Source organism: Athalia rosae, chromosome 2, assembly GCF_917208135.1.
Source record: "Athalia rosae chromosome 2, iyAthRosa1.1, whole genome shotgun sequence".
NCBI classification, from domain to species: Eukaryota; Metazoa; Arthropoda; class Insecta; order Hymenoptera; family Athaliidae; genus Athalia; species Athalia rosae.
This window is the reverse complement of record NC_064027.1, coordinates 5,169,829-5,191,813: the sequence shown is the minus strand read 5'-3', so window position 1 is coordinate 5,191,813 and position 21,985 is coordinate 5,169,829. Positions and strand designations below refer to the sequence as shown.

The following is a 21,985-nucleotide window of genomic DNA, read 5'->3' as shown; positions in this document are numbered from 1 at the left end:
CCTGAAAAAAACAACCAAAGTTTGTCCGTTATGTATTTCAATTTACTTCATACAATTGCAGTCTCATAGTTATGTGATCGTAAAATTTTTACAGATTACATTATATATAACTAAGTAACATTAATGGGTTTTAACGGTACGTTTAATCACAAAGGTCTGATATCGACATATTCTCTGAAATGATCGTACAATGGTTTCGTACTATTGTCTAAACATTGGGTGAACGATGGATCCTGTAACATTATGATATAGAAAACCTGGAAAATCTATCTACAGTTAAATAATCGCGAATACTTTGGTATTTCTTAGCCTCTACAATCTATAATACTTCAACATATTCACATGCTCGACATTTTGTCCCTCAAAAATTTTACTCGCTATTTTTAGTATCGGAAAAATTAACGATAATACCATTTCCTGCGTCGACCCATGTCTTACCCCCGTTTTCATCGGAGAATAATTTCTCTCGGAGAATATCTCGTTCGTTTTGTTCGTCGCGTGCAGTGTTACGCTTATTATTATTGATCTTGATGGCAGGCTCCTCTTCTGTTCCCGATTTCGGACGACTCTTTTTGAACAAATCTTCCGATTGATCGATGGTATCGGGCAAGGGCTTATCCAATGTTTCCGGAAGAGCGAAGCTCAAAATTCCTGACAAAATGCACAGGGTCCCCATCAACGTCATCGGTACCGCAGCCGATGTTTTTTCACCCTGAAATAAAAATGCGGCATAGCTTCAGAACCGTTTTTCATCTCTAGGGACGCGTGACTTATACCAGGAATGTTATCGCGAGGGGAAATGAAGCTTAGATTACTGACCCACAGCAATAAATGCGGTGCGATTAGAGTCCCGAATTTTCCAGACATTTCACAGAATCCCAAACCCGATCCCCGCAAGACGGTGGGAAAAACTTCTACGGTGTACAGGTAAATTACCGCTAAAGAACTCACGATCGTTCCCTTTCCTGCCAAAATCAAGGTCGATTTTGTGGGCCCTGTAGGGTTTGGAAAAATAATTAGTTGCTTATTTTTGAGCGAAAAAATATTCTCGCATTACCTGTCCAAGATGCATTTTTGTGAGCCGGCATGCTGACCGCACCCGCTACGATGCAAATAGCTCCGCTCAATATTAAGTAAATAACGAGAGGAATTCGCCTTCCGAATTTCATCAGTACGAAACAGGTCATCACGTACGCAAGGAGGTCCAGCGATGCGCTAATTGCATAATTCACGTGTCGGTCATCGCTTAAATTGGGCAAGTTCAACGTGACCCCAAAATAAGTCAGATAAACGATGAACCTGAAAATAAAATATTTTGAAAATATTCATCCGTCTCCTCAAAATTTTTTGCGCCAAATAGAGACGTGAATTTCCGACGATTTACCAGACGGATATCATAACTGTGAAGTTTCTGCGAGGCCTCGAATATCGGAGGAGATTTAAGAAGGTCTGATTTTTAGCTACTTCCGATCTAACTTCAACATCTTCGTTTTTCCTTTCCTTCGAAATATTCGCATCGATTCCCGAAGCTCTTTCCTTTTCTAGCGGCGGTTCCACCTGAGCTACTCTAAGTTCAACCTCGTCTTCTTCGACCACTTCCGGTGGGACTTCTTGGTTTTCCGGGGAATCGCACTCGTCGGATCGTTGGTTCTCCTCCGAAGCGTGTGGCGATGGAGGTGCGGGTGGAAGATCGGAAAATTCAATCTCATCGTTCAGCTCCATCCGCAATTCCAAATTTGAAGTTCCTCGCTCCAAACTCTCGGACGTTGTGGGGGGATGAGTCGCTGAAGGAAAAGTGACGAGTTGCGAAAAGTTATGCTTTCTAATCCCGTCGTACCGAACGAGAATGCGAGTGCTATGCGATAAACAAATAAAATCGACACTCACGTTCCATAATTTTACTCTCGCAACTGTTCGCAGTGGCGAGTAGCTCCGCTGCCTCCTCGCAAAGAATGTCACTGGTTTTAGTTTCGTTGAGGTCCGCGTTCGATATCCGAGATTTCCGCTTAGGTTTCACGGGCGTAACGCTCTCTGCAATGCAGCTGCTCGCGTTGTTCACCTCAACGACTTGCGACTCCGTTTCCACGCGGTGTTTCTTACAGCAGCTATTGTACTTGGCTATTTTTTCCAAGGCCATGTGAGCCTCGGTAAGTTTACCCCTGGCCAGCAGCCACCGTGGAGATTCCGGGATTATCCTGAACGATAATTACGATAAAATGCTCGCGTTGTGATCATGAGCTGAGTGCCGCATGCGGCTAAATCGGAGCGATTGTCCTACCAGATGTAGAAAACGGTCACCGCCGTGGGAACCGACGTGGCTAACTGGAGGACCCTCCAGTCCGCGACAGCGTAACTGAGTCCGGTTAGAAGGGCGAGTCCGAAGGCCCATGCGAACTGAAAAATCATCGCCACCAAAGTTCTCCTATTAGCAGGAATCAGCTCCAAGAGTAGAGTGTACGTGGAAATTTGCAGCCCCTGAACGAAGACCCCCTGCAGCGCCCGGACGACCAAAAAAGCGCGGTAGTCCTGAGGACGAAAGATACGAAAATCAAGGGTCCGCGATCACAGAGCGAAATCGGCGTGGAATTTTTCCCAAAATAATTCCACCTGCAAATTCACCTGAATTATGTAAAGCGCGACGGCCAGAGTTCCCTGGGTGTAGAGACACATCGCTAGTACCGGAAGTCTCCCGACGCGATCCGCCAGTACTCCAGCTATCCAGGCGCCGATCACGGCTCCGCAGAAATACAGCATTGTGCTGAAAGGTAAAAGGTATCTCCTCTCGCAGATCAGTCCCCATTCCGTTACTATCGACGTTTCTCCTCTGACGGAATCAAAGAGATACCCGGCCTCGCACGACGGATATTCAGCGGCGGTTTCGGTCTCCGAGGTCGTCAGATTGTTCGCCAATATTTCGGAGGACGTCACGCACGTGTTGGTGTAATTGAGGGTCCCCTTCGCCTGGAGGATAACGAGATACGGATTTTTTCTTCGTTGTGGCTGTCAATTCGCTGCTTTTAATTTGGAAGAAACTATTCCGTGGTACACGTCAAAAGCTCGACTCTTTGTTTCGATCTACTCTGTCAGCTACTTTTAGCGCGCGCTTCTACTTTTAGCAACGCATTTATAAATCGTATGAAAAGAGGGGATGAAATTTGGTCACCGGAAACAAAGTTTTGAATTGGTATAATTTTTACGTGCTTCAACGTGGGTTTAAACTCCAGCGACGATTGCGAGATAAGGAGATCGAAATCTAGCAACAAGCGGAAATCGTTTCGCGCGGGATCAACAACTTGGCTCCTCAAAAACCGATCAGAAACGTGAGAGTCGATCAAAAATAAGCAAGATCCAGCTCAGTTCAACATTGATAATCGCAGTATCGAATTACCTTGCAGTAGAACGCTGGTGTGTAACTGTGAAAATCCGGAAGTGCGTGGTTCATCGATACTATGACATAGTTGACCCCTAAGAAGACGATCAGAATCACTTGGAAGGATCCAACTTTCACCTCTTCGCCGCTCATCGTGAGATTTTTCGCGAAAACACCGGATAAGCCACTGTATTAAAAAACTTCTCTCATCCACGAAGTTCTTTTTCCTCCAGACACGATCTTCGTGAAAAAAAAGCACTCTCACTCTCGTTCCATCGCGAAGAGGATCGAGCCACCTGCAGTTTCCAGAGTCCAAAGTTCAAGATTGAATTCTACAACGGCGATCGTTCGACGGAATATTTCGATCTTTTCTTTCAAAATTTTTTCCCAGTATTTCTGACATCAAATGGGTATTGAAAAAAACAAAAAAAAAACTGTTCTTCGGTTGATGGAATATTGCCCGGTTCTTCGAGTACAGGGTAGAAAGTTATTTTTTCGGGCTGGATGTTGGGCGATGCCAGAGTGCGTCTGCGACGAAAGCGATCAACGCACTGAGAGCGAGCTCTTAGCTCGGAGGAACTCCGGAGGACGCCGATGACGACGCCGGATGACAAACGGGGAGAGAGAGAGACGGAATCGTCTGCATTGTTTTAATGTTGTCCACGCCACACGAACCCCATGGTTATGTTATAACATATCGCCTCCTCCGATACATGGATTTATCGATTATTCAAATTCCGATTGAAATATGTTATCGAGTGCCACGCACTCCCTTTTCAATTGCATAATACCGCGGTTCGGTCCGACTGTTGCTCGTCGCGATGAAAATATCATAAAAAAAAAACGACCGCTACCCCGAGGCTTCGCCGTTGTTTGCGAGTAGGGCCGCCAAAAACTGATCCTCCAATCACGAATTATCAAAAAAAATAAAAAACCATGCCATTCATACATCCGTAACGTGCATCATATTTTTTACTACACGTGAGGCGATTCGCGCAATTTATTAGTTTTTCGTTGAACGCGCTCGAAAAGTCTGTAGTAAAACGCGCGTCGCCTTAATTTTGACGAAGAACGAGCGAAGACACAGAAATGAGGAGGTATAACGAGGAATGTTGATCTAACGTAAACTTCCCCATTGTACGTACCTCATAGCGCGCGGTTGACGCGAGAAAAACGACATCGGCTGGATGAAAGTCCTATAGAAATCCGATGGAACGTGGTGAGAAATATAATAGAGTTGGAAGCTGACAAGTTTTGTTGGGTGTTACGTAGTCAGTATAATAGCCAACTGCACAGATAGATAGATAGATATATACCTACGCATACATATAGGTACCGGGTATAGTAAACGGGTCTTCGAACTCGGAGGGAAATGTCCGTATTCGTTATGTGACATTCCCGTACGGTGTGGGTGCACACATTTATATAGAAATCACCGCATTATAAACAGCTCTGTAAAATTGATCAGCTATAGGTACCGCTGTCTGTTCGATGCGGGGTGGTGACGATGCACTCGCGGAAATAGATTTCCAGCGTTCATCGACGCTCGTGATTTGACGAGTGATCGAGAGTTGGCGATAAAAATTTTATCAAATCAACGTTTCGTCGACCGCCTGAGGAAAAAACAAGGTCCGCCGATTTGTAAGAGGACCTATAATCATTTTTCGCAAAACGAAACTCGACCCCCAAAATGCAGATGCGATTCAGAGGACTCGAAGTCGTTCTCTGTACCATTTTCAAACGAGTCAGAGACGTCAGATGTAGAGGAAGATGCGACGCTCTATCGGTAAAAAATCGGTTGATCAGTATTGGCGGATCGTTACGGGGAAAAAAGTTATTCCAAAGTAGTCATCTATAGTTAATTCGTATAATAATTGACCATTGTCATTAGTTTAATGGGCGTCGAAGGATCTCCCGCGGTGGAAACTGAGGAACTTAAAACATACGAATAAACTAATGAATAAAAAGAGAGAAGAAAAATCGAATGGCGTCAGATGCGTGTAGGATAACGAGTAGCGAGTGGTCATCGGCTGCGGGGTATTTCCTCAGTTTCTAGAAGCCATCAAATATGCGAGGTGCGTCGCATCCGGTCCTCCGAGCATCCTGCCATTCACAGGTACAGGTATATGTCTACATATTCCTTCGGTTTTCAAAACGGGTGGCTCAATTGGCGTATCGCATCCCCCGTACGCGCCTGCCTACCCAAAGGTGAGCGATCACCGTAAGCATCGTCGACGATATAAGCGGACTCCGTCACTCGTCACCTCATTGTTAAACCCGTCGAGTGCAGTGCACATCGCATCTCCATTGAATCTGCGATATACATGTATACATTTTTTCCTCCATTTTTTACCCCTAATCCGTTTTGTCTGCTTCTCCTTTCTTTCGATTTTTTTAGGGTCTCTCGTCGACGCTCAAAAAAAAAAAATAAAAAATCATCACCCGTTGGACTGCATGCAGACAACGAGTGAAATTTTTGAAAAACATTTTCCAATCGAACGCACATTCGTGACGCGAAACCTCGACAAAAGGTTGACGATACCACGGGGCAAAGAGAATGACGATAGCGATAGAAAATGAAATAAATGAAGAGAAAATTTATCGCACGAATTGCATCAACAATCGACACCGCCACCGAGATAGCAACCACCGTCGTTATCGTCCTCGTGCCTGTTATCATCGCAATATGTTCAGAGTCGGTTGAAAATTTTTCCGACGCCGTAGCTCTTGAGTCATTCGTAACGCGGGCGGATCGTAGAGCGACGCGGGGGTGCGTGCAATTAATTAATTAATTATTCGACTGCGGTGACCATCGGCAGGTAATTAGATCGCGCGGTGGATACATCGTGCGGCTGAAATGAGCGCATCGATCGCCCTCGTGACACGATTTCGAAAGAATTAAGCCGCGAGACTTTCGTAACGAGGCGTGCATAAGTGATTTGTATACACGTGTATTTACGTCTCTTTAATGCACATCCGATATACGTGCGAACCGAGTTCGCCGTACATAACGATATCCGCGTTGCGGGGGGGCAGGCAATGACAGCTATCGAGGGGCTGCTGCATAATCTCCGAGGAGAAACGCTCGTTGATTATTCGCATTATGCTGATTATATATGCCGCTGTTACATTGATAGTCCTGACTCGATCGTCGAATGCAGTTGCGTTAGAAATCAACGATAAACGATGCAAAGGAGTACTCTGCTGCACACTCCCAATTTAGTGATGATAATATAATGTCTAGCTAGGCCTTTTGAATCCTAAAAAGATGACAAAGGACTCGTTCGTATTTAATTCTTCTCAGAATTAGCCATACGTGCGCAATCCGTGCTGTGAGAGAATTTCATTCACGGACCCACGTTTATTCGTGTACGGTCACAAATTTTATGTATAACTATTTTCAAGAACTGCTTTACGAGTTCGAACGTTGACGGACACGAGGCGTCGATGCTCCCTTGAATTTTGAAGCCAGAGGAGTCACAGGTTCATTTGTTATATATCGGCAAAATTTTTACCGTCTATAATTTTCGAAAATTCTGACAAATATTCAACGCCGTGTTGCCCAGAGGCCGTGAACAAAAAGCGGCGTTGTTTGAGTCGAGATGAATACGTGATTAATCCTCGAATACGTGACGTGAAATTGCGATGGAATTGAATTAACCGCAACAAGTTGGTTTCTAGGTGTAAAAATGGTAAAATCTGTACCCGGGTTATATATTAGGGTCAAACATAGCAGGCGCTTGAACCTCTGCGAAATAGTCACGAAGAATTGTATATAATTTGCAGTCGTCCGTAGCTATGGGAACGCTCCAACGTTCCACGTAGATTCTATTATTCCTCTCCTTCTTCTTTTTTCCTTCGTTTTAATCCTTGATCGTACTTTGATTGCTCGTGTGGTGGTATGTAATAACGTAAGGGACGGATCGGCACTTCGATGATCCGACTACCGATTACGGTAGTTACCGTGACGTCGTGTATCTTCACGTGATTCCGATAGAATAAATATTCGTGCAGTGCAGTACGTACCGTGCAACGGTATAAGTATTACGCGGTATACTTTCTTTGCCACATATCTCACTATACCAGCAATCAGATGTAATCGCGGTAGCTGCTGTGATTATTTCATCAGAAGTAATGTTCGTTAATTCTTTCGTACTTCTTTCGCTCCCTTTTCGTTCGGAATTATTCGCTAAATCCACGCAGCTTGGGAAAGAGACTCGACAAATACAACTCGTTGGATTGTACGTCGAACACCGGTGTCACACAGGATTCATCCCGCGTTACATGCGATCCTGATTTTCAAGAATTACCTTATCGCAAAATACGTTACGTCAAACGTTAGTTACGAATCCGCACAAACCCCGACAAAAATCGGCTGATAATAGCGAATAACGTTAATAATAATAATAGGGAATATATCGTTGCGAAGCGTCCAACGAAATCCGAACTACAATCTAGGAACTCATCTGGATTTGGATCCACGCGCTCGAAATCAGGGTTTCTGGGGAGTCGCTGATATTTTTTCAACCAGGCTTTTCTCCGCGACGAAAAAAGCTTTTTAAACTAAAAAGAAAAAACCGCGACCTTCCGATTTCGTACGTCGATTATGTGAAATTGGCGTTTTTTTTTTTGTGGGCCACCCTGTACGTTATACGTTGGAATAGGCCGGAACTATCGAGGAGGATGGCACCCCGAACGGGGGCCCTCGTGTTTCCCCACGTCGCGGCAGCCTGGCTCGTGACGCCACTCGATCCGTTCGGCCTGGATGTCTTTTTTCGTGGGTCCCGTTAGGAAGACTCAACATTCGCTCGTGCGATCTTTACTCAGTCACTTGACTCCGTCTCGAGTGTATGGCCAGAGTTTCGGCTATCGTTCCATATCAGAGTCCGACACGATCGCGATGATCGTCGACGTTTGAATCGTCGCGATTTTTTTTAAACCGGTAGTGCTCATACGACACCCGCACTTCCGAACTGACGTCGGTGTGCTGCGCGCGAGGTATTCGAAATCCGGAGGGAAGAAGCGAGGAGGAAATTGACGTCGATTTTTCGATCGTTCCCCAAAAAACACGATTCATCGCGCCGACGAAAATGAAGATCAACTCGTCACTGATCGTATTTTTAGTTGTTCTATTAATGGTGAGTGGTATTCGCTAATTCATAATTTTTCACTCGGCACATCGCTGGAAAAAGAATTATTTTACAGTTCGGAAAAATTTCACAAAATCAGGGGCTATGAATTTCCGCATCCGCCACCCAAAAGTTTCGATTTACGAACTCGTTCGAATTTCGCTCACTTCGATTACCCCACGTTTTGTGGGTTACGCTCTTCTTGTTTTCACTACTCCGTGCGATCTTGAATGAAAGGATTTTCATTTCACTGGTTTTTTCGAATCGAATTCGCTTAGATTTTGCCTACTTAATGGGTACGCGAAACCGTTGCTCCAGATGGAGTGGCAGATAAATATATGCAAATCGATATCTAGACTCCTCTCATTCTATTTTCTTATTCTCAAAATTATTAATCTGATCAGGTGGCTCTCGGCGAGGGAAAAACTAAGAAGAAATCGAAGCAGCTCGCACTCCAGACGAGGGAAACGAACGTTGTAAATTTCGTTCGCCTCGTCGTGATGCGGTTGGTCTTCGGAGTAGCGTCAGCGATGGGGTTGGGCGAAAATCTCTCCGGTGTTTTGGGTGGTATTTTCGTGCCACCCGGTGCTGATTACTACGACGATTACGGCGGTGACGACGACTACTCCGGAGGATTGTTGTAAAGTTAATATTCACTCATTCGCCAGAGAAACACCGATAATTTTACCCACGTTCAAACATAATTAGTATAACGAATTTTTCAATCCCTGATCTTTGGTCTTTCGAGAATTGAAATATAGGCGAATCTGCGTCGTATATATGTAAAATTTGGAAGACAATTTTCCAACGTGTGGTAAAGTTTTTCCAAATTTGCCTACGTTTCATTAGATTCACTCGAAGCATCAGATTTCGGGACGACCGGGCGGGGGGGGGGGGGGGGGGGGGTCTTAGTTATTTAATCACGTGCCAAAAATATTTTCCCTAATCTTATCATGAATAATCGTCGATTTTTGCAACGTTTTGGTAACCGATACGATCCATGAAAATACTGAAAACATTCGTTGGTGTAAATATCGAAGAAAAAAATATGCATTCAAGCAATAATCAAAACACTTAGCTGACCAAAGGAGTCGGTAGGAACAGAACGAATCTGGTGGTCCGTCGCGTATTTCGCGTGCAGACGATCAGGAGGAGTGGAAATTGACTCGGGAACTTCTTGACGTATATTTACGCGTAGCTTGCTCCGTAACGGATTCGACTTACGTGTTAATGACAAACGCACCTGAAAAATGACTAATGACGAGTATAGTTATAATATCTGTGTCAAATACGTTCTGAGGCGTGTCAACTTTACTCTTTGAATACTTAAATACATACGAGGCGTGTGGATATTATACCCCAGACACGCCATTTAGCTATGCAAGTAACATCCGTATGTAGTCCATAACATTAATCGAGTGCAACGCCATTTGGACGGGGCGATCCGAATATCAAAGACGATTGCGCTGCAAGTATATATAACGCGGATTTGACGATTTTCTGGTTTTTCCTCGGTTTGTTCGCGACTCTGAAAATTTTACTGTTCAACTGCAACCACACCGCAATCGGGCATATATTTCAGGAGTCTTCCGTGTAATAAGTTTTACCTCTTTTTTTTTTTTTTTTCTCTAATTTAATCGATACGTTGACTACATACGTCCCACTTTTGAGTGTAAATTTGTAATTACCTCGGCTTTCTTTATACACGCAAATTAAAATGGTTACGCACTATAATATCATAATAATATCCTCGCTGTGGGTACTTCCGTGTGTGCGAGTATTTATTCTTCAAATTATCGTTGTACGATGGAGTTTAAAATCTCCCTTGTGTATAATCGTGTACTACATGATTACATATAGTTAGATGCAAATGTTTGATTATATTGCTGCAGAGATGCGGAACAACTAATTGTAATTGAGTTCTAATTTTGATGCGCGTGTATAACATCATAATGCACATTATGTACAGGATATACGCTGCATAAAGTGCATGGTATATCGTATATTATATATGCATGCATATTTTGATGTGTAACATGGGATTTGTTTGAGCACATAATCCTAGGTCAAAATATCTAGACAGTGACGTATTTGAGAGCGAAATTTTATGTAAATGTTAACGATGAGCTTATGCAAATTACGGAATCGCCACTGCTTTCGCTGTTCCATTTCTTTTACCCAGTTTCTGTTCATATATAGCGCCAAAAAAATTCTCGAGACATTCAGCGTCGTAACGGTATTGTGCAAAAATTCAAGCCCCTCTCCCCAAAAAACTAGACCTTTTAGGTTCTCGGAATTTTGCGTTCATCGCGTAAGAGGATCGCCGATGGCGGGGCGCAGAAATGGATTGACACAGATTTAGTCACGAGTGCGTATCAGCGGGTCTATTAATTATCGGCATTTGATTAATTCGATTCGTTGGGGAGACGTTGATTATTCATCGCCGTGTCACTTCATCTCTATACGAAATTTTCAAACGTAGACCGGACGTTATTCGTGTATACAGATTCAATTATATAATACACACTGATCAGTTTGTAAATATGTTCAATTGTTTTATCGTTAATTTATTTTTTAAGATTATTTATTTATTTATTTATTTATTTGTTCAAATATACAATAAAAATTCATTTACACAATACAAAAACTCCAGCTTTTGTCCGCCTATCACAGCAGAGTATATGGAATTCTTCCTCTTATTTTATAGGGTAAAAAATAAATGAAAAATTGTATCTACTTCATTTCAACTATCCTAAAAATTGGCTAATCGGGCTGCACGTAAAAATTAGCTATAAAGAAAAATCATGATCGAACTAATAGAAATTATACAACTATTTTGCGCTCAATTTTCAAAACGAGTCGGACGCATGGATGCATCATGTGATGTATGCGGATATAACATCATTAAAATTAAAAACAAACTAGTCACTCTCGGACGATGAGGGCTCAAAGCCGGTGAGACTGGAATCACTTTCCGCGTCTTCCGTCTCAGCCAGGTCTCGGTAGCATCCTTTCATCTTCCTGATCAAATCCCCCCACAAGACGTTGATACCACAGACAGGACACGTTCCTTCTACGGGTAGAATCATCCTGTCGTTCCTGAATCTTTTTCCTAAGCAAATTAAGTGACTCGCCATCGAGCACGTTGGACTGAGGCAAGTTAGCGTCTCGCTTTCCGCTGACGACTTGTTGCACAGCGAACAAAGCATTCCGTTTTTGGAATCGCTAATTTTTTCCGAAACGGGAGAATCGCCCTTCTTCTTCCCTTTTTTCGGACTCACGCCTACTTTCTTAGAAATTACTTTACCGTATGCCAGTGGCATGTGCATAGGTGGGCACCGATCGACGGGAAAATCTTTAGCGAAATCCGGAGCGAGCCAACGAATCGTCAGAGGCAAACGAGACCAAGGACCGACCCTCAGCATCTCGGAGAGAACCATCAGATGAAAATCGAAACTGTTTTGACCAGACTTCCTACGAGGAACGTGTTTCAGACGGCGACTTGTATCCGGGTGCTGCCAAGCCCACTCGAACTGTGATGCGATGCGGCATCCGAAATGAAATTCAAACGTTAGTAAAAAATTTGCGAACGGGATGTGTGTTGAATCAAATATCAATCCCCTGGTAATTTAGAAAATGTAATTTCTGCAAACGCGCTAGGAAAAAATGACAAAAAACTCACCCGAAGTGCGGAAACGTCGTTCGGGAATCCATGGATTATCATGACCATAGTCCTAGACAAAGTTTGGAAAAAAAATAAGAAAAGAAAGCTCGTCATCAATATGCATGAATGAAATTTTGGTGACCGGTTCTACATATATTTGAGTGACGCAAAAATAAATTTTTGTCCTTCGTTTGAGATTTATTACCTATAGCACATAAAGAAAATGTAAACTATCTGCGAAAAAAATACTCGCACAAATAGCGTAACAATTTTTCATTTTTACCAAACTGACAATTCTTTTATCCTATTAATTTGAAAAAAGCATAGTGTGAAAACATTAAAACCTTTATTAAAATCTCGGGAGATTAATTACAATGAAAACAAATATCCCAATTGTATTGCGCGCCACCCTAACTCCCACACTCCCTCTAACGGGTGGCGTTTGATCACATTTCGTTCCCTCACTCTGTCCCCTCTTTTTCTTTCCCCAGTTGACCTTCCCCATGCTCAGTTCTCAGAGAAATGAAGGTTATGTTTACCAGGGTCCCTTGTTGCTGGTCCGCCAAGCTCCTCCGAATTTTTTCCCAGCGTTATGCTGTTTGATTCGGCGATTCGGATCGACCGTGTAACCAATGTAGACTCTTCCCTTAAACTTGGGATTCGTACAATACAAAAGATACACCCCGTAGAAACGTTCCACCACCTCCGAAGTCTCCATTTGTTTTGTTTACAACTTACTCTTTGAATGAGCTTTAACCCTGACCTCGCACAATGTCACTCGAAAATGAGCTGGAGCTCATTTTCGCTATCTACACCGACAGATAGTTTCATTGATGTGCCCACGATTATATTTAAAAAAACTTGAGGCACAAATATGACAAGTCTGTGCTGCTGACAGTTCAGTCAACGCTGTTGACTACAATATACTCCGTTGACTGAACTCTCTGTATGCATGGTTGTCGTACTTAAGGAGCAGTCAATATGAGCCGAAAATTAATTGTAAGATTCTGGCGAATTCAGGCGAAACAGAAATTTTCGTATTTTATAGAAAAATTATAACGTGCCAATAAACTATTTACATTTCAATCAGACAATCATTGAATACGCCCTAAAATTCGGTAACGTGATTAACACGAAGAACCATCGTAGTAGATATTTGAATGCAGAACATTCAAAGAACGCGATGATTACATCGTATGCGTATAATTAATTAAGGCTGCCACGGTACTTGCATGTTCTTATGATCACGAAAAAACACAGAAAACAATTACCAAAGCGTGTTAGAACATTCCTCTCATTTTTCCAAGGATATGGGGACTGTCAATGGAATGACGTGACTGCTGGATAATTGCACATGAGATAATTTCACGGGCTAAGTCTCGGGTATGTTAAAACATTAAAATTGTTAATTAGTGAAAATGTAACGCGAGCAACGACCGAGGAAGGAATCACGTTAGGGACTGTGTAATTAAAACAACATTCTGTTACGTGTTTTTTTTTTTTTTTTTTTTTTTGATTTTTTTTTAACCCTCCACAGTGTATTTGGTGACCTAGATTACAATGAAAATATCAGATAACATCGATATATATACGAGTTTTTTTTTTTAAATATATTACTTAACTGTAAGATTCATGTAGTATGATGTAATAGTTTTAGATTATATATTTAATATAATTCGTCGGCTAACAAACAACATTCATAAGATTTTCATTATTATTATTATTATTATTATTATTATTGGTTTATTTATTACTCATTATTATTGTTATTTTTTCTTCGTTATTAATAGAATCATATTTAATGGTTTTTTTTGTTTTTTTTGTTTTATACACGTAGAATACAGTAACGACATTGATATTTAGATGTTTTTCATTTTTGGAAATTTAATTTTAACGTTATACATCCAAGAGTTGCAATTTGTGTAATGTAATGGTAATTTTAATTGAATCTATGACGTTGTTTTTCAATTCATAAGCGGAGCTATTACACGTCGCTGTTGTATTTATATATATTTTTATCAACGAACCCCTGAATTTATTTTCTTTTATCACACGATGAGACTAGGCGATAATTCATACTCATAGGTTTCACCAAACCATCATCGATCCAAGCAAGGTTTTTGATATTGAATTCGTCGGATGGTAGCGTATCAATTAATGAATGTAAAATGACCGAGCGAATATGACGTCGAGATATAATCGAAGTTGTTCGTTTTTATTTATTTTTTTTTTTTACATCGTTTTTTGAAATTTTCACGTTCTTTGGTGGAGCTTAAAAATTGACGATTCTCAGGGAACTGCAGGGTTGTCATGCTTGCATATTTCGACGTGATTTACACGTTTTTTTTTTTTTTTTTTTACTTTTAGTTCTCCGGTTTCGATACGTCATTGATGAAATTTGAAAGCCGTCCGCAACGCAGCCTTTTTTTCGATAATCTTCTCCGCATAGGTTGTGACGATGATTGCGCAAGGAATAAATGATATTTGTCAACTCTTCTCGTTATTTCTAATTTATTTAATACGCGTGGTTAGCTACGAAGAGTCCTGCGTCTCCTGCGAGGCTGGCTACTCCACCAGCGTACTTTCCTTGGGCAGCATCGCTGTTTGCCTGTATCGAAAATTTCTCATTTAGAAATTTATACCAAAACTTTTGAAAATTCTTCAAAACGTTTTGGATGAAAAAATACGAAAAAAAGTAGCGTCGCGTTTCGAAATCACGGATAGTGAAATATAAATATTCCTCAAAAAGCTGTACGATAACGAGATTCGGCATCGTCATCGACGTTCGAAAGAAAACAAAAAGAAGAAAGCAAATATTATTCAGCACAAGTGTAGACGTGGTTATGAAAGCGAAGTGTTTACTGATCAAAGATAAAATCATCGTCAACTTGGTCGCAAATCTTCCGTCTCGGTAACGAGATGAGAAATCTTATCGAGATTGAAGGAGTGCTATAGGTGGTACTTACCGAGCTCGTCACGTGATAATGGTGCGTATTGGAACGGAAGAAGTGCGTAAAAATTAGTAGGCGTGCGATTTGACGAAAAGTGAAGAGCCGCCAGCTGTACTCGAAATACTGCCTGCTACGTACTTGCCTTGACAAGCGGCGCCGTTTGCCTATACGATGTCAATTACATACAGAGAAAGGTACAAACCATGCGACATGCCAATCATCAATTAAACTTCTATGTGCACATTAATTAGTGTCAGCTAATTAGAAAGAAGGGAAATATAATCAAAATAACATTTTCACTCTAAAAATTTCGGTAGAAGTAGAAACTGAAAATTAAATCACAGTTTGCAATACAGATAAAAATTGTCAGCGGATTATATACAACGGATTAAATCGTGGCCTAAAATAAGGTTTAAATAAAGTCGAAGGATTTACTGCGACATCGGTGCTGCGCAACTTGAAGCGTCGCGTTGTTGCGTTGAAACGAAAAAATTTCAAAAGCAGAAATAGGTGCGTTATCGAAAAAAATTGAAAAATCCTACAGGGCTACGTAAATACTCTGATCAGGCAGGGACGAAAGGTCATTTTGCATACCTTGGCTCTCTTGATGAGTTCTTGTTGTCCGGCAACGATCTGATCGGGTTTACCGGCCCACGCGCGGAGAACGGAAGCTTGAAGGGCGCGCCCGTAGCTGAAAGTCAATGCCCAGGGTTTCTTGCCGGGGAACTTGTTGATGGCGTCAAGATTGACGGAGGCCTCCTCTTCGGATTGTCCACCGCTGAGGAAAGTGACGCCGGTCACCGCGGGGGGCACGGTGCGCGAAAGAGCGGTAACGGTAGCCGCGGCGATCTCCTGGGGCGAGGCTCTCTTGGGGCAACTCTGACCGGGTGTCACCATGTTCGGCTTCAAGAGGGTTCCCTCGAGGTAGACGTGGTGGTCAGCTAGGGCCTGCAAGGGGAAAGCATAAAACGTGATTGTCGACTCGATTCCCCCACGGGGTCATGGGAATTTTTTATCGTCCCGCTAAACGACCTTGTAAACGGCGGCCAGGACTTGCTCGGTGACTTGTTGGCATCTGGCGAGATCGTGGTCACCGTCGGGAAGAATTTCGGGTTCGACGATCGGCACGATACGCGCGCTCTGGCATATGCTGGCGTAACGCGCGAGGACGTTCGCGTTCTCCAGGATCGCCAGCTGGCTGGGTGTGTCCTTTGTGATTTTCAGTACGCAACGCCATTTGGCGAAGTGACATCCGTCTTTCTTGTACTGAATGCAACGCGCCTGCAGATCGTCCAGTCCCTGGGTGGTGCACTCGTCTTTGGTGCCGAAGAGGGGTACGACGCCCTTGTCGACCTTGATACCGGGGATTATGTTGCGCTGAGCCAACAGCTCGACGAACGGAGTGCCGTCGTCGGCCTTCTGGTAGAGCGTCTCGTGGAAGAGAATCACACCGGATACGTGCTGGCTGATCACTTCCTGGGATTATGAAAAATGATCGTATTTTTTCAATTGTCAGTTGTAAATTTTTCGATCCGTGATCTCGAACGGTCGCGCGTTGGGTAGAGGACTTACCTTGTCGGTGGTGAAGAGGAGCTGGCGGTAGGCCTTGCGGTTCGCTTCGTTGTTCTCGACGTTGATGTCCTGAAGACGTTTTCCGATTGTCGCGGTCGACTCGTCGGCGGCCAAAATACCCTTGCCGGTGGAAACGATCCTCTCGGCGATCTCCTTCAACTCCTTCTTCAGCTCGGGCTCGGCGCTGGCGTACTTTTCGGCGACCATTCTGAGGAGTGGAGTAAAAGAACATCGAATCAATCGAGTCGTACGGAATAGATCTCAAATTCGACCGATGTATCTCGATACGCTGCGTCATGTTTCTACGCCTACGGTCAACTAGACTTTCGTCGGATTACCCGATAAAAATGCACCGAATTTTGTTTGACCGATCGTGTGCGGTAATACGACGACCGTTGCGATATATTGCGCCGTAGCCGCACCGCGTGGAATCTTATACCCCGCGAAGAGAGCAAAAAATTTATCAACAAAAAAGACTTGAACTCGGAACGGGTGTACTGGAAAATTTCGTATCGGACAGAGCGATGGAAATCAACTTACGTGAATTTGGATTATAAACAGATCGACGTTGGAATGCGTCTTCAAAGGGCTTCGTTCGAAGTTAGTTCGACTTTACCGGTCTTCGCTGTTTTTTTTTTTTTTTTTTTTTTTACTTTCGCGTTATTTTACTGTATCGCCGTAAATTAATCGAGACAATAATAAAACGAATAGATAAATAACCGAGTAAATAAAAGCCAGGAATTCGATCAAAAATACATGTGCAAACAAACGCGCGTTCCAGCTCGTAGTTGATATGAATTCACGTAATTCTGTCTCGCCACGAATGTAAACGGAGCTTTTACAATAGTTATTGGGAATCTACGTCGCGCAACAATTACCAGTTATCATTATTACAATAATCGTCGATTAGCGAGACAATTATTCTTTAGATGCGTAATAAGACATTAAAGACACTTAAACTCGATACATATACATATAATACCATATACATATACATAGACAGAATCGTAAAGGATAATGGAACAATTAATACATCGATATTACAATTGATTTTTTATTCCGCTTTTTTCGAGTATCGAAACGACAAAGAATTGAATTGATAATAATTAACATCGTTTTTTAATCTTAGTTTTTATTAATAATTTTTTTTTTGTTTCAAGGCGCTGCTTATGCGGGGATAAGCAGAGCCAGACGCGTATCGGCTACATTTCTGGGCCTTCCGTCCACCTGCACCCCTTCGAAAGCGAGAGAACCGTGAAAGACTTGCTCTCGTTACGAGCGCACCCTCCGAACTGGTGCAGTGCCGTGGCAACCGGTAAAGAGCTAACAACGGGGTAGGGGGATCGCCGCAATGCAGTACGCGCAGACGTCCTGCGACCCCCGGAAAATGACATGGCGCGGCAAACACCCTGCAGGGGTAGACCGAACCGAAAGCACTTCTACAGAAAAAAGGTCTAGACTGTACGGATTCCGAAGCAGCGACCCAGAGGTTAGCCAAGATTCCGAGCAATACCACATTATCCATTTATACATTCGTGATACGGAATATACGGTTCCTCATTGTGTCCGGGGAGAAAGTAGATGGCACGTAGCCATATTTTGATCTTGTGGCTAATACGTATATCTATGCAAAAAAGCTGCAGATGTGCGGAGCACTCGATTTTTTTCTCTCCCTTTTCCATTTTTCCGATTTTCTCTGGTTCTCGGTCTTGTATAGTCCAGCTCGATGGATGAATTTAGAAACTTGATAATCATGCGCCAGTTTTCTTCAAGGGTTGATATTGGTGTATACCTCTTATTTTACTTCGTGAGAGTCATGGAATTTTTCTGTTCAACGTACCGAGATAACGTCGCTGTACTTTACGACGGGATCCTTTTTTTAAATCGATATTAATTAATACCGTCAATAATTTCAGGATTAACCGAAAGCTCGATTCAACGTCGGGATAAGATTTCTTCAGGCTATCTGCGCGGACTAATACTCTTATCTGTTTTTCTGTTCGCGTATAAGTCATAATAGAACGTTAATTTTTTTTCTCAGATACCGAAGTTCCGTTCTATTTTCTCGCAGGGCGTTATAATTGAGCGAGCACGTGCCGAAAATGGAGTAGATACGTACGTACCGAGTAGCTACCTAGCTAGCTACTGCAGAATTAACAGGTTCGCCCAAATTGAATAGACCCTCGAAATGGAGATCGAGAAACGTGCGGGACAAACTTCGCCCATTTTGCCTCTGAGTTATATTACAACTTGACTATTGCAGTTGTTGTTTTCAACGATAATGTATAGCGTAGCGCGGCTATCACACCCTCGTGGTATATTAAACGAGATCGATTTCGCTTCGTAATCCGACGCGAGTCGGAATTAATAAGGAAAAAGGGGGCTGTATTAATAATATACGCAATAATAAGCGCAGGTGCGTTTTGTCGTATAATGTAGAGTATTTCGCTGATTCGGGCCACTGCGTCTACCTTGAACCGAAGACCTCCGCGAAAGGGTCGCGGATTACGAGGCATACAAGGAAAGGTATTCCGGCAATCGCAATAATTCGCTAAAGGTATTTTGTTGCGGAGTAATGGGAGTCGCGAAAGTTGATCAAACCGCCCCTGGCGAATTGTGTGTGTGTGTGTGCAGGAATTTATCGCGAACCTCCTACGCTCCAACTATACCGAAAATCAACGGGGTGTAACACATGCGGTTCCAGGGACTTACAACGGATCTATGTACATACACATAGAGCGACGTGAAAAATCACATGACAAAACACATTTTCAAAATGTGAATTCGACTCTATACATATATAACTCGTAAAAGGAATTGAAGGTATATCATGCGTGGAAAATTTTGAAAATTTCCACCGTTCGGTATAAAGGTATTTTGAATCGATAGAGCGAATCGAATACCCTCGGTACTTTTGATATAGATTACAGAGGGGGGGTGAAATCGTTCGGAATTATTGAACCGTGCAGTCAAGCAGCGATATTCCGATAAACCCGGACCGGAAAATGGGCTTTGATCTTATTTTTTGCCTCGAATTACGTACGTGTATACTTTATATACATATGTGTACGTCTATTCTATACAGTATACAATATGTATTCAGCCATGTGACAGCGTGTCGATAACGAGTATAGAGAATCCGACGGGTACGTTGGAGATGAGAAAAAGGCAATTATAAATGAGAAGAACAAGTAGTCGCTCTATATCATCACGAAGGAATTGTACCGACCCATGTGCCTGTGATATTCATACAATAACGGAATTTTCCCTCACTTTATTTTTCTGTTTTGATCAGAAACTATCTTCGTACATATCGTGAAATGTATTTGCGGGGGACGTCGTGCGGACGCACGTTTTATCTGTTATACTAATATTTCGTAATACGCGTTCGATCTGATATACAATAACTGTAGTATAGGTGAAGTCGGTTCTTTCGTATGAGATTCGGTGTTCCGAATTTTCGTCTTATTTTTCAGAAGCTACATATTCGAATGCAACGGGGATTGCGTCACCGCATTCACGAGGAGTCAGGGACCCAGAATTTTTGACGGTCAATACGCGGTTATACGAAAAGTGTTTTGCGCAAGCGGTATACGCGCCTGCGTAAACTTTGACCCGTGGCATTCAAAGGGTCAGCTGCGGTTGACGTTCAGTGTGGTCCACGATCTATGCTCAACGAGAGGGGGCTTCACGTTCCTCCGCGTAACTTGGAAAATTCAATCGCGGAACGACTCCGCTAACTCCGAGACGTGTCTCGGTCGTTACCGGACTCGCGAAACGAACCGTGGAAAAAAGGTCGAGACTCTGTTTTTTTACTAATTCAAATTGCGCGCGGCTAATTCGAATCCAGAAACGATCGCAAAATGTTGAAGGACCGGAGCGACATTGGCGTTTTTGAAGTATTCGATGAGTGAATGCAGACGACGTCTCGGTTAGTTAAGATGTAGGAATATCCGGATGATTTCTTTCATTTTCGAAACGGATGGATTCGATATATCAAACGGTAACCTGCATCAACACCGCCAACTTCTGTCGCACCCAGTCTTAGCGTCAATGACATTCGTTTCAAGGTCGTTCGAGTTATTGCCATTGTGCATTTGCATCTGCGTCGCTTACAGCGATAAATAATTATAGAAATAATACGAGCATACGAGATACGACTAGCAATATCGCTTGGCAAATGACACTTTGGGATAAAGTGCCTTTCCAATAATTCCATGCGTACAGCATGTTATATGCTGTGGGTAACGGAATGAAATTCAGCATCGATATGCAGTTTGAATAAAACGACCGGTTATATTGCATTGTTCAAGATTGTGCTGGTATACATTCGACACGAAAATGAACTATGTATTATTACTTTTTGCTGAATAGCTGGTCATACTGTACAGAGTAGATATACGTATAAATAATTCATTAGAGCGACACCTTTGAATACCAACGATTAAGTAGAAGGAAATCGGTGCCAGGTCATATTTTTGCACCTCGTCAAAACGGCGAAAGTCTTCCGCATTTGAATTGGACACGAAAGAGCGCGGGACCACGAGGGATACACACGTAGCTATGCACACACGTCAAGATCAATATAACAGCTGATGTTATATAACGTATCTCCGTCCCTCAGTTCCTCACGAATAACTTTTGATAGAAATACACGAGAAATTCAATCATTGATTTGGTGGAATGGGGTAACAGCTACGTAGAAAATGGATATAAATGGATCGATGAAATTCGGAAAAGAATATTCGCAGGGCGTGGATCTACGAAAAACAAATTGTACTTGTCGCTAATGAGGCAATCGTCCCATGCGTTACGGGATCCCGAGCTCACGTTCGAATCGTCCACTTTAAATTGTGACACTCAAAAGTCAGTCAAGGTCGTTGAGCGGTAAAGAAGATCGCCGGGTCTCGATTCCGCTGTTACTTTTCTACATCATCCTATCACGATTTTCTCGTCAAGTTTTTCGCGCGGCGGTATGATGAAATATCTCTACGGTTGACATACCTGACGGTCTTGTTAGAAATGCTCGTTTCCATCCGAACTGATCAGATTTCGTTCAAATCGAACGGCTTTACACTTACTTGTTAATGGTGTTCAGATGCTGTGTCGCTAAGGTAGATGAAGAAAGTCGAGTGTAGAACCGCCGTGTGCGTTGGAGGCAGCAGAGCGACTGACCGACTCAAAACTCCGAAGTACACCTCGGCGTCGGCGCGAGTACGTATCAACGGTGGTTCTCAACATCCTCGACGTGCCCCTTCGATGGCACTTTGAAAACCAGCAAAGTAACGATTCATCGGAG

At 42.8% G+C, this 21,985-nt stretch overlaps 4 protein-coding genes across 7 annotated transcripts; 1 reads left to right on the top strand and 3 right to left on the bottom strand.

Annotated features, from left to right (window-relative positions):
* Positions 1-7: 7 nt before the first annotated feature.
* On the bottom strand, positions 8-4,134 carry LOC105684540 (organic cation transporter protein-like). The gene is made up of 8 exons (XM_012397952.3): positions 3,389-4,134; positions 2,620-2,961; positions 2,279-2,526; positions 1,888-2,195; positions 1,385-1,784; positions 1,058-1,299; positions 820-995; positions 8-712 (listed from the first exon to the last, which is right to left on the bottom strand). The coding sequence occupies exons 1-8, from the start codon at positions 3,521-3,523 to the stop codon at positions 371-373; spliced, it is 2,193 nt and encodes a 730-aa protein (XP_012253375.2). The 5' UTR covers positions 3,524-4,134; the 3' UTR covers positions 8-370.
* A 3,876-nt stretch (positions 4,135-8,010) lies between these two features.
* LOC125500035 lies at positions 8,011-10,125 on the top strand. The gene is made up of 2 exons (XM_048651157.1): positions 8,011-8,508; positions 8,904-10,125. The coding sequence occupies exons 1-2, from the start codon at positions 8,461-8,463 to the stop codon at positions 9,141-9,143; spliced, it is 288 nt and encodes a 95-aa protein (XP_048507114.1). The 5' UTR covers positions 8,011-8,460; the 3' UTR covers positions 9,144-10,125.
* A 923-nt stretch (positions 10,126-11,048) lies between these two features.
* Positions 11,049-13,986, bottom strand: LOC105684634 (structure-specific endonuclease subunit slx1). Its single transcript, XM_012398148.3, has 3 exons — positions 12,703-13,986; positions 12,182-12,233; positions 11,049-12,032 (listed from the first exon to the last, which is right to left on the bottom strand). The coding sequence occupies exons 1-3, from the start codon at positions 12,879-12,881 to the stop codon at positions 11,421-11,423; spliced, it is 843 nt and encodes a 280-aa protein (XP_012253571.2). The 5' UTR covers positions 12,882-13,986; the 3' UTR covers positions 11,049-11,420.
* Positions 13,987-14,129: 143 nt separating this feature from the next.
* LOC105684633 (fructose-bisphosphate aldolase) lies at positions 14,130-21,918 on the bottom strand. 4 transcript variants are annotated; one of them, XR_001102935.3, is made up of 6 exons: positions 21,768-21,917; positions 16,687-16,894; positions 16,147-16,590; positions 15,709-16,062; positions 15,130-15,278; positions 14,130-14,771 (listed from the first exon to the last, which is right to left on the bottom strand). XR_001102935.3 is itself a non-coding variant. In XM_012398147.3 (5 exons), the coding sequence occupies exons 2-5, from the start codon at positions 16,891-16,893 to the stop codon at positions 14,679-14,681; spliced, it is 1,098 nt and encodes a 365-aa protein (XP_012253570.1). In that variant the 5' UTR covers position 16,894; positions 21,768-21,917; the 3' UTR covers positions 14,130-14,678. The 4 variants fall into 4 exon arrangements, 2 of the variants coding, with proteins under 2 accessions (XP_012253570.1, XP_012253567.1); XR_001102936.3 differs by lacking the exon at positions 21,768-21,917 and adding an exon at positions 17,227-17,951; XM_012398147.3 differs by lacking the exon at positions 15,130-15,278.
* Positions 21,919-21,985: the final 67 nt, after the last annotated feature.

What these genes read in the sequence shown, in the direction of transcription:
- LOC105684540 (XM_012397952.3), bottom strand. Translation starts at nt 3,523, where the DNA reads ATGAGCGGCGAAGAGGTGAAAGTTGGATCCTTCCAAGTGATTCTGATC. An exon ending in CACCAGCGTTCTACTGCAAG is followed by an intron (nt 2,962 to 3,388) that starts GTAATTCGATAC and finishes GTTATCCTCCAG; the next exon opens with GCGAAGGGGACCCTCAATTA. An exon ending in CACCGCATTTATTGCTGTGG is followed by an intron (nt 713 to 819) that starts GTCAGTAATCTA and finishes TTTTTATTTCAG; the next exon opens with GGTGAAAAAACATCGGCTGC.
- LOC125500035 (XM_048651157.1), top strand. Translation starts at nt 8,461, where the DNA reads ATGAAGATCAACTCGTCACTGATCGTATTTTTAGTTGTTCTATTAATG. An exon ending in TTTTAGTTGTTCTATTAATG is followed by an intron (nt 8,509 to 8,903) that starts GTGAGTGGTATT and finishes TAATCTGATCAG; the next exon opens with GTGGCTCTCGGCGAGGGAAA.
- LOC105684634 (XM_012398148.3), bottom strand. Translation starts at nt 12,881, where the DNA reads ATGGAGACTTCGGAGGTGGTGGAACGTTTCTACGGGGTGTATCTTTTG. An exon ending in ACCAGCAACAAGGGACCCTG is followed by an intron (nt 12,234 to 12,702) that starts GTAAACATAACC and finishes AACTTTGTCTAG; the next exon opens with GACTATGGTCATGATAATCC. An exon ending in ACGACGTTTCCGCACTTCGG is followed by an intron (nt 12,033 to 12,181) that starts GTGAGTTTTTTG and finishes ATCGCATCACAG; the next exon opens with TTCGAGTGGGCTTGGCAGCA.
- LOC105684633 (XM_012398144.3), bottom strand. Translation starts at nt 16,893, where the DNA reads ATGGTCGCCGAAAAGTACGCCAGCGCCGAGCCCGAGCTGAAGAAGGAG. An exon ending in TCCTCTTCACCACCGACAAG is followed by an intron (nt 16,591 to 16,686) that starts GTAAGTCCTCTA and finishes TCATAATCCCAG; the next exon opens with GAAGTGATCAGCCAGCACGT. An exon ending in AACTCATCAAGAGAGCCAAG is followed by an intron (nt 15,279 to 15,708) that starts GTATGCAAAATG and finishes GACATCGTATAG; the next exon opens with GCAAACGGCGCCGCTTGTCA.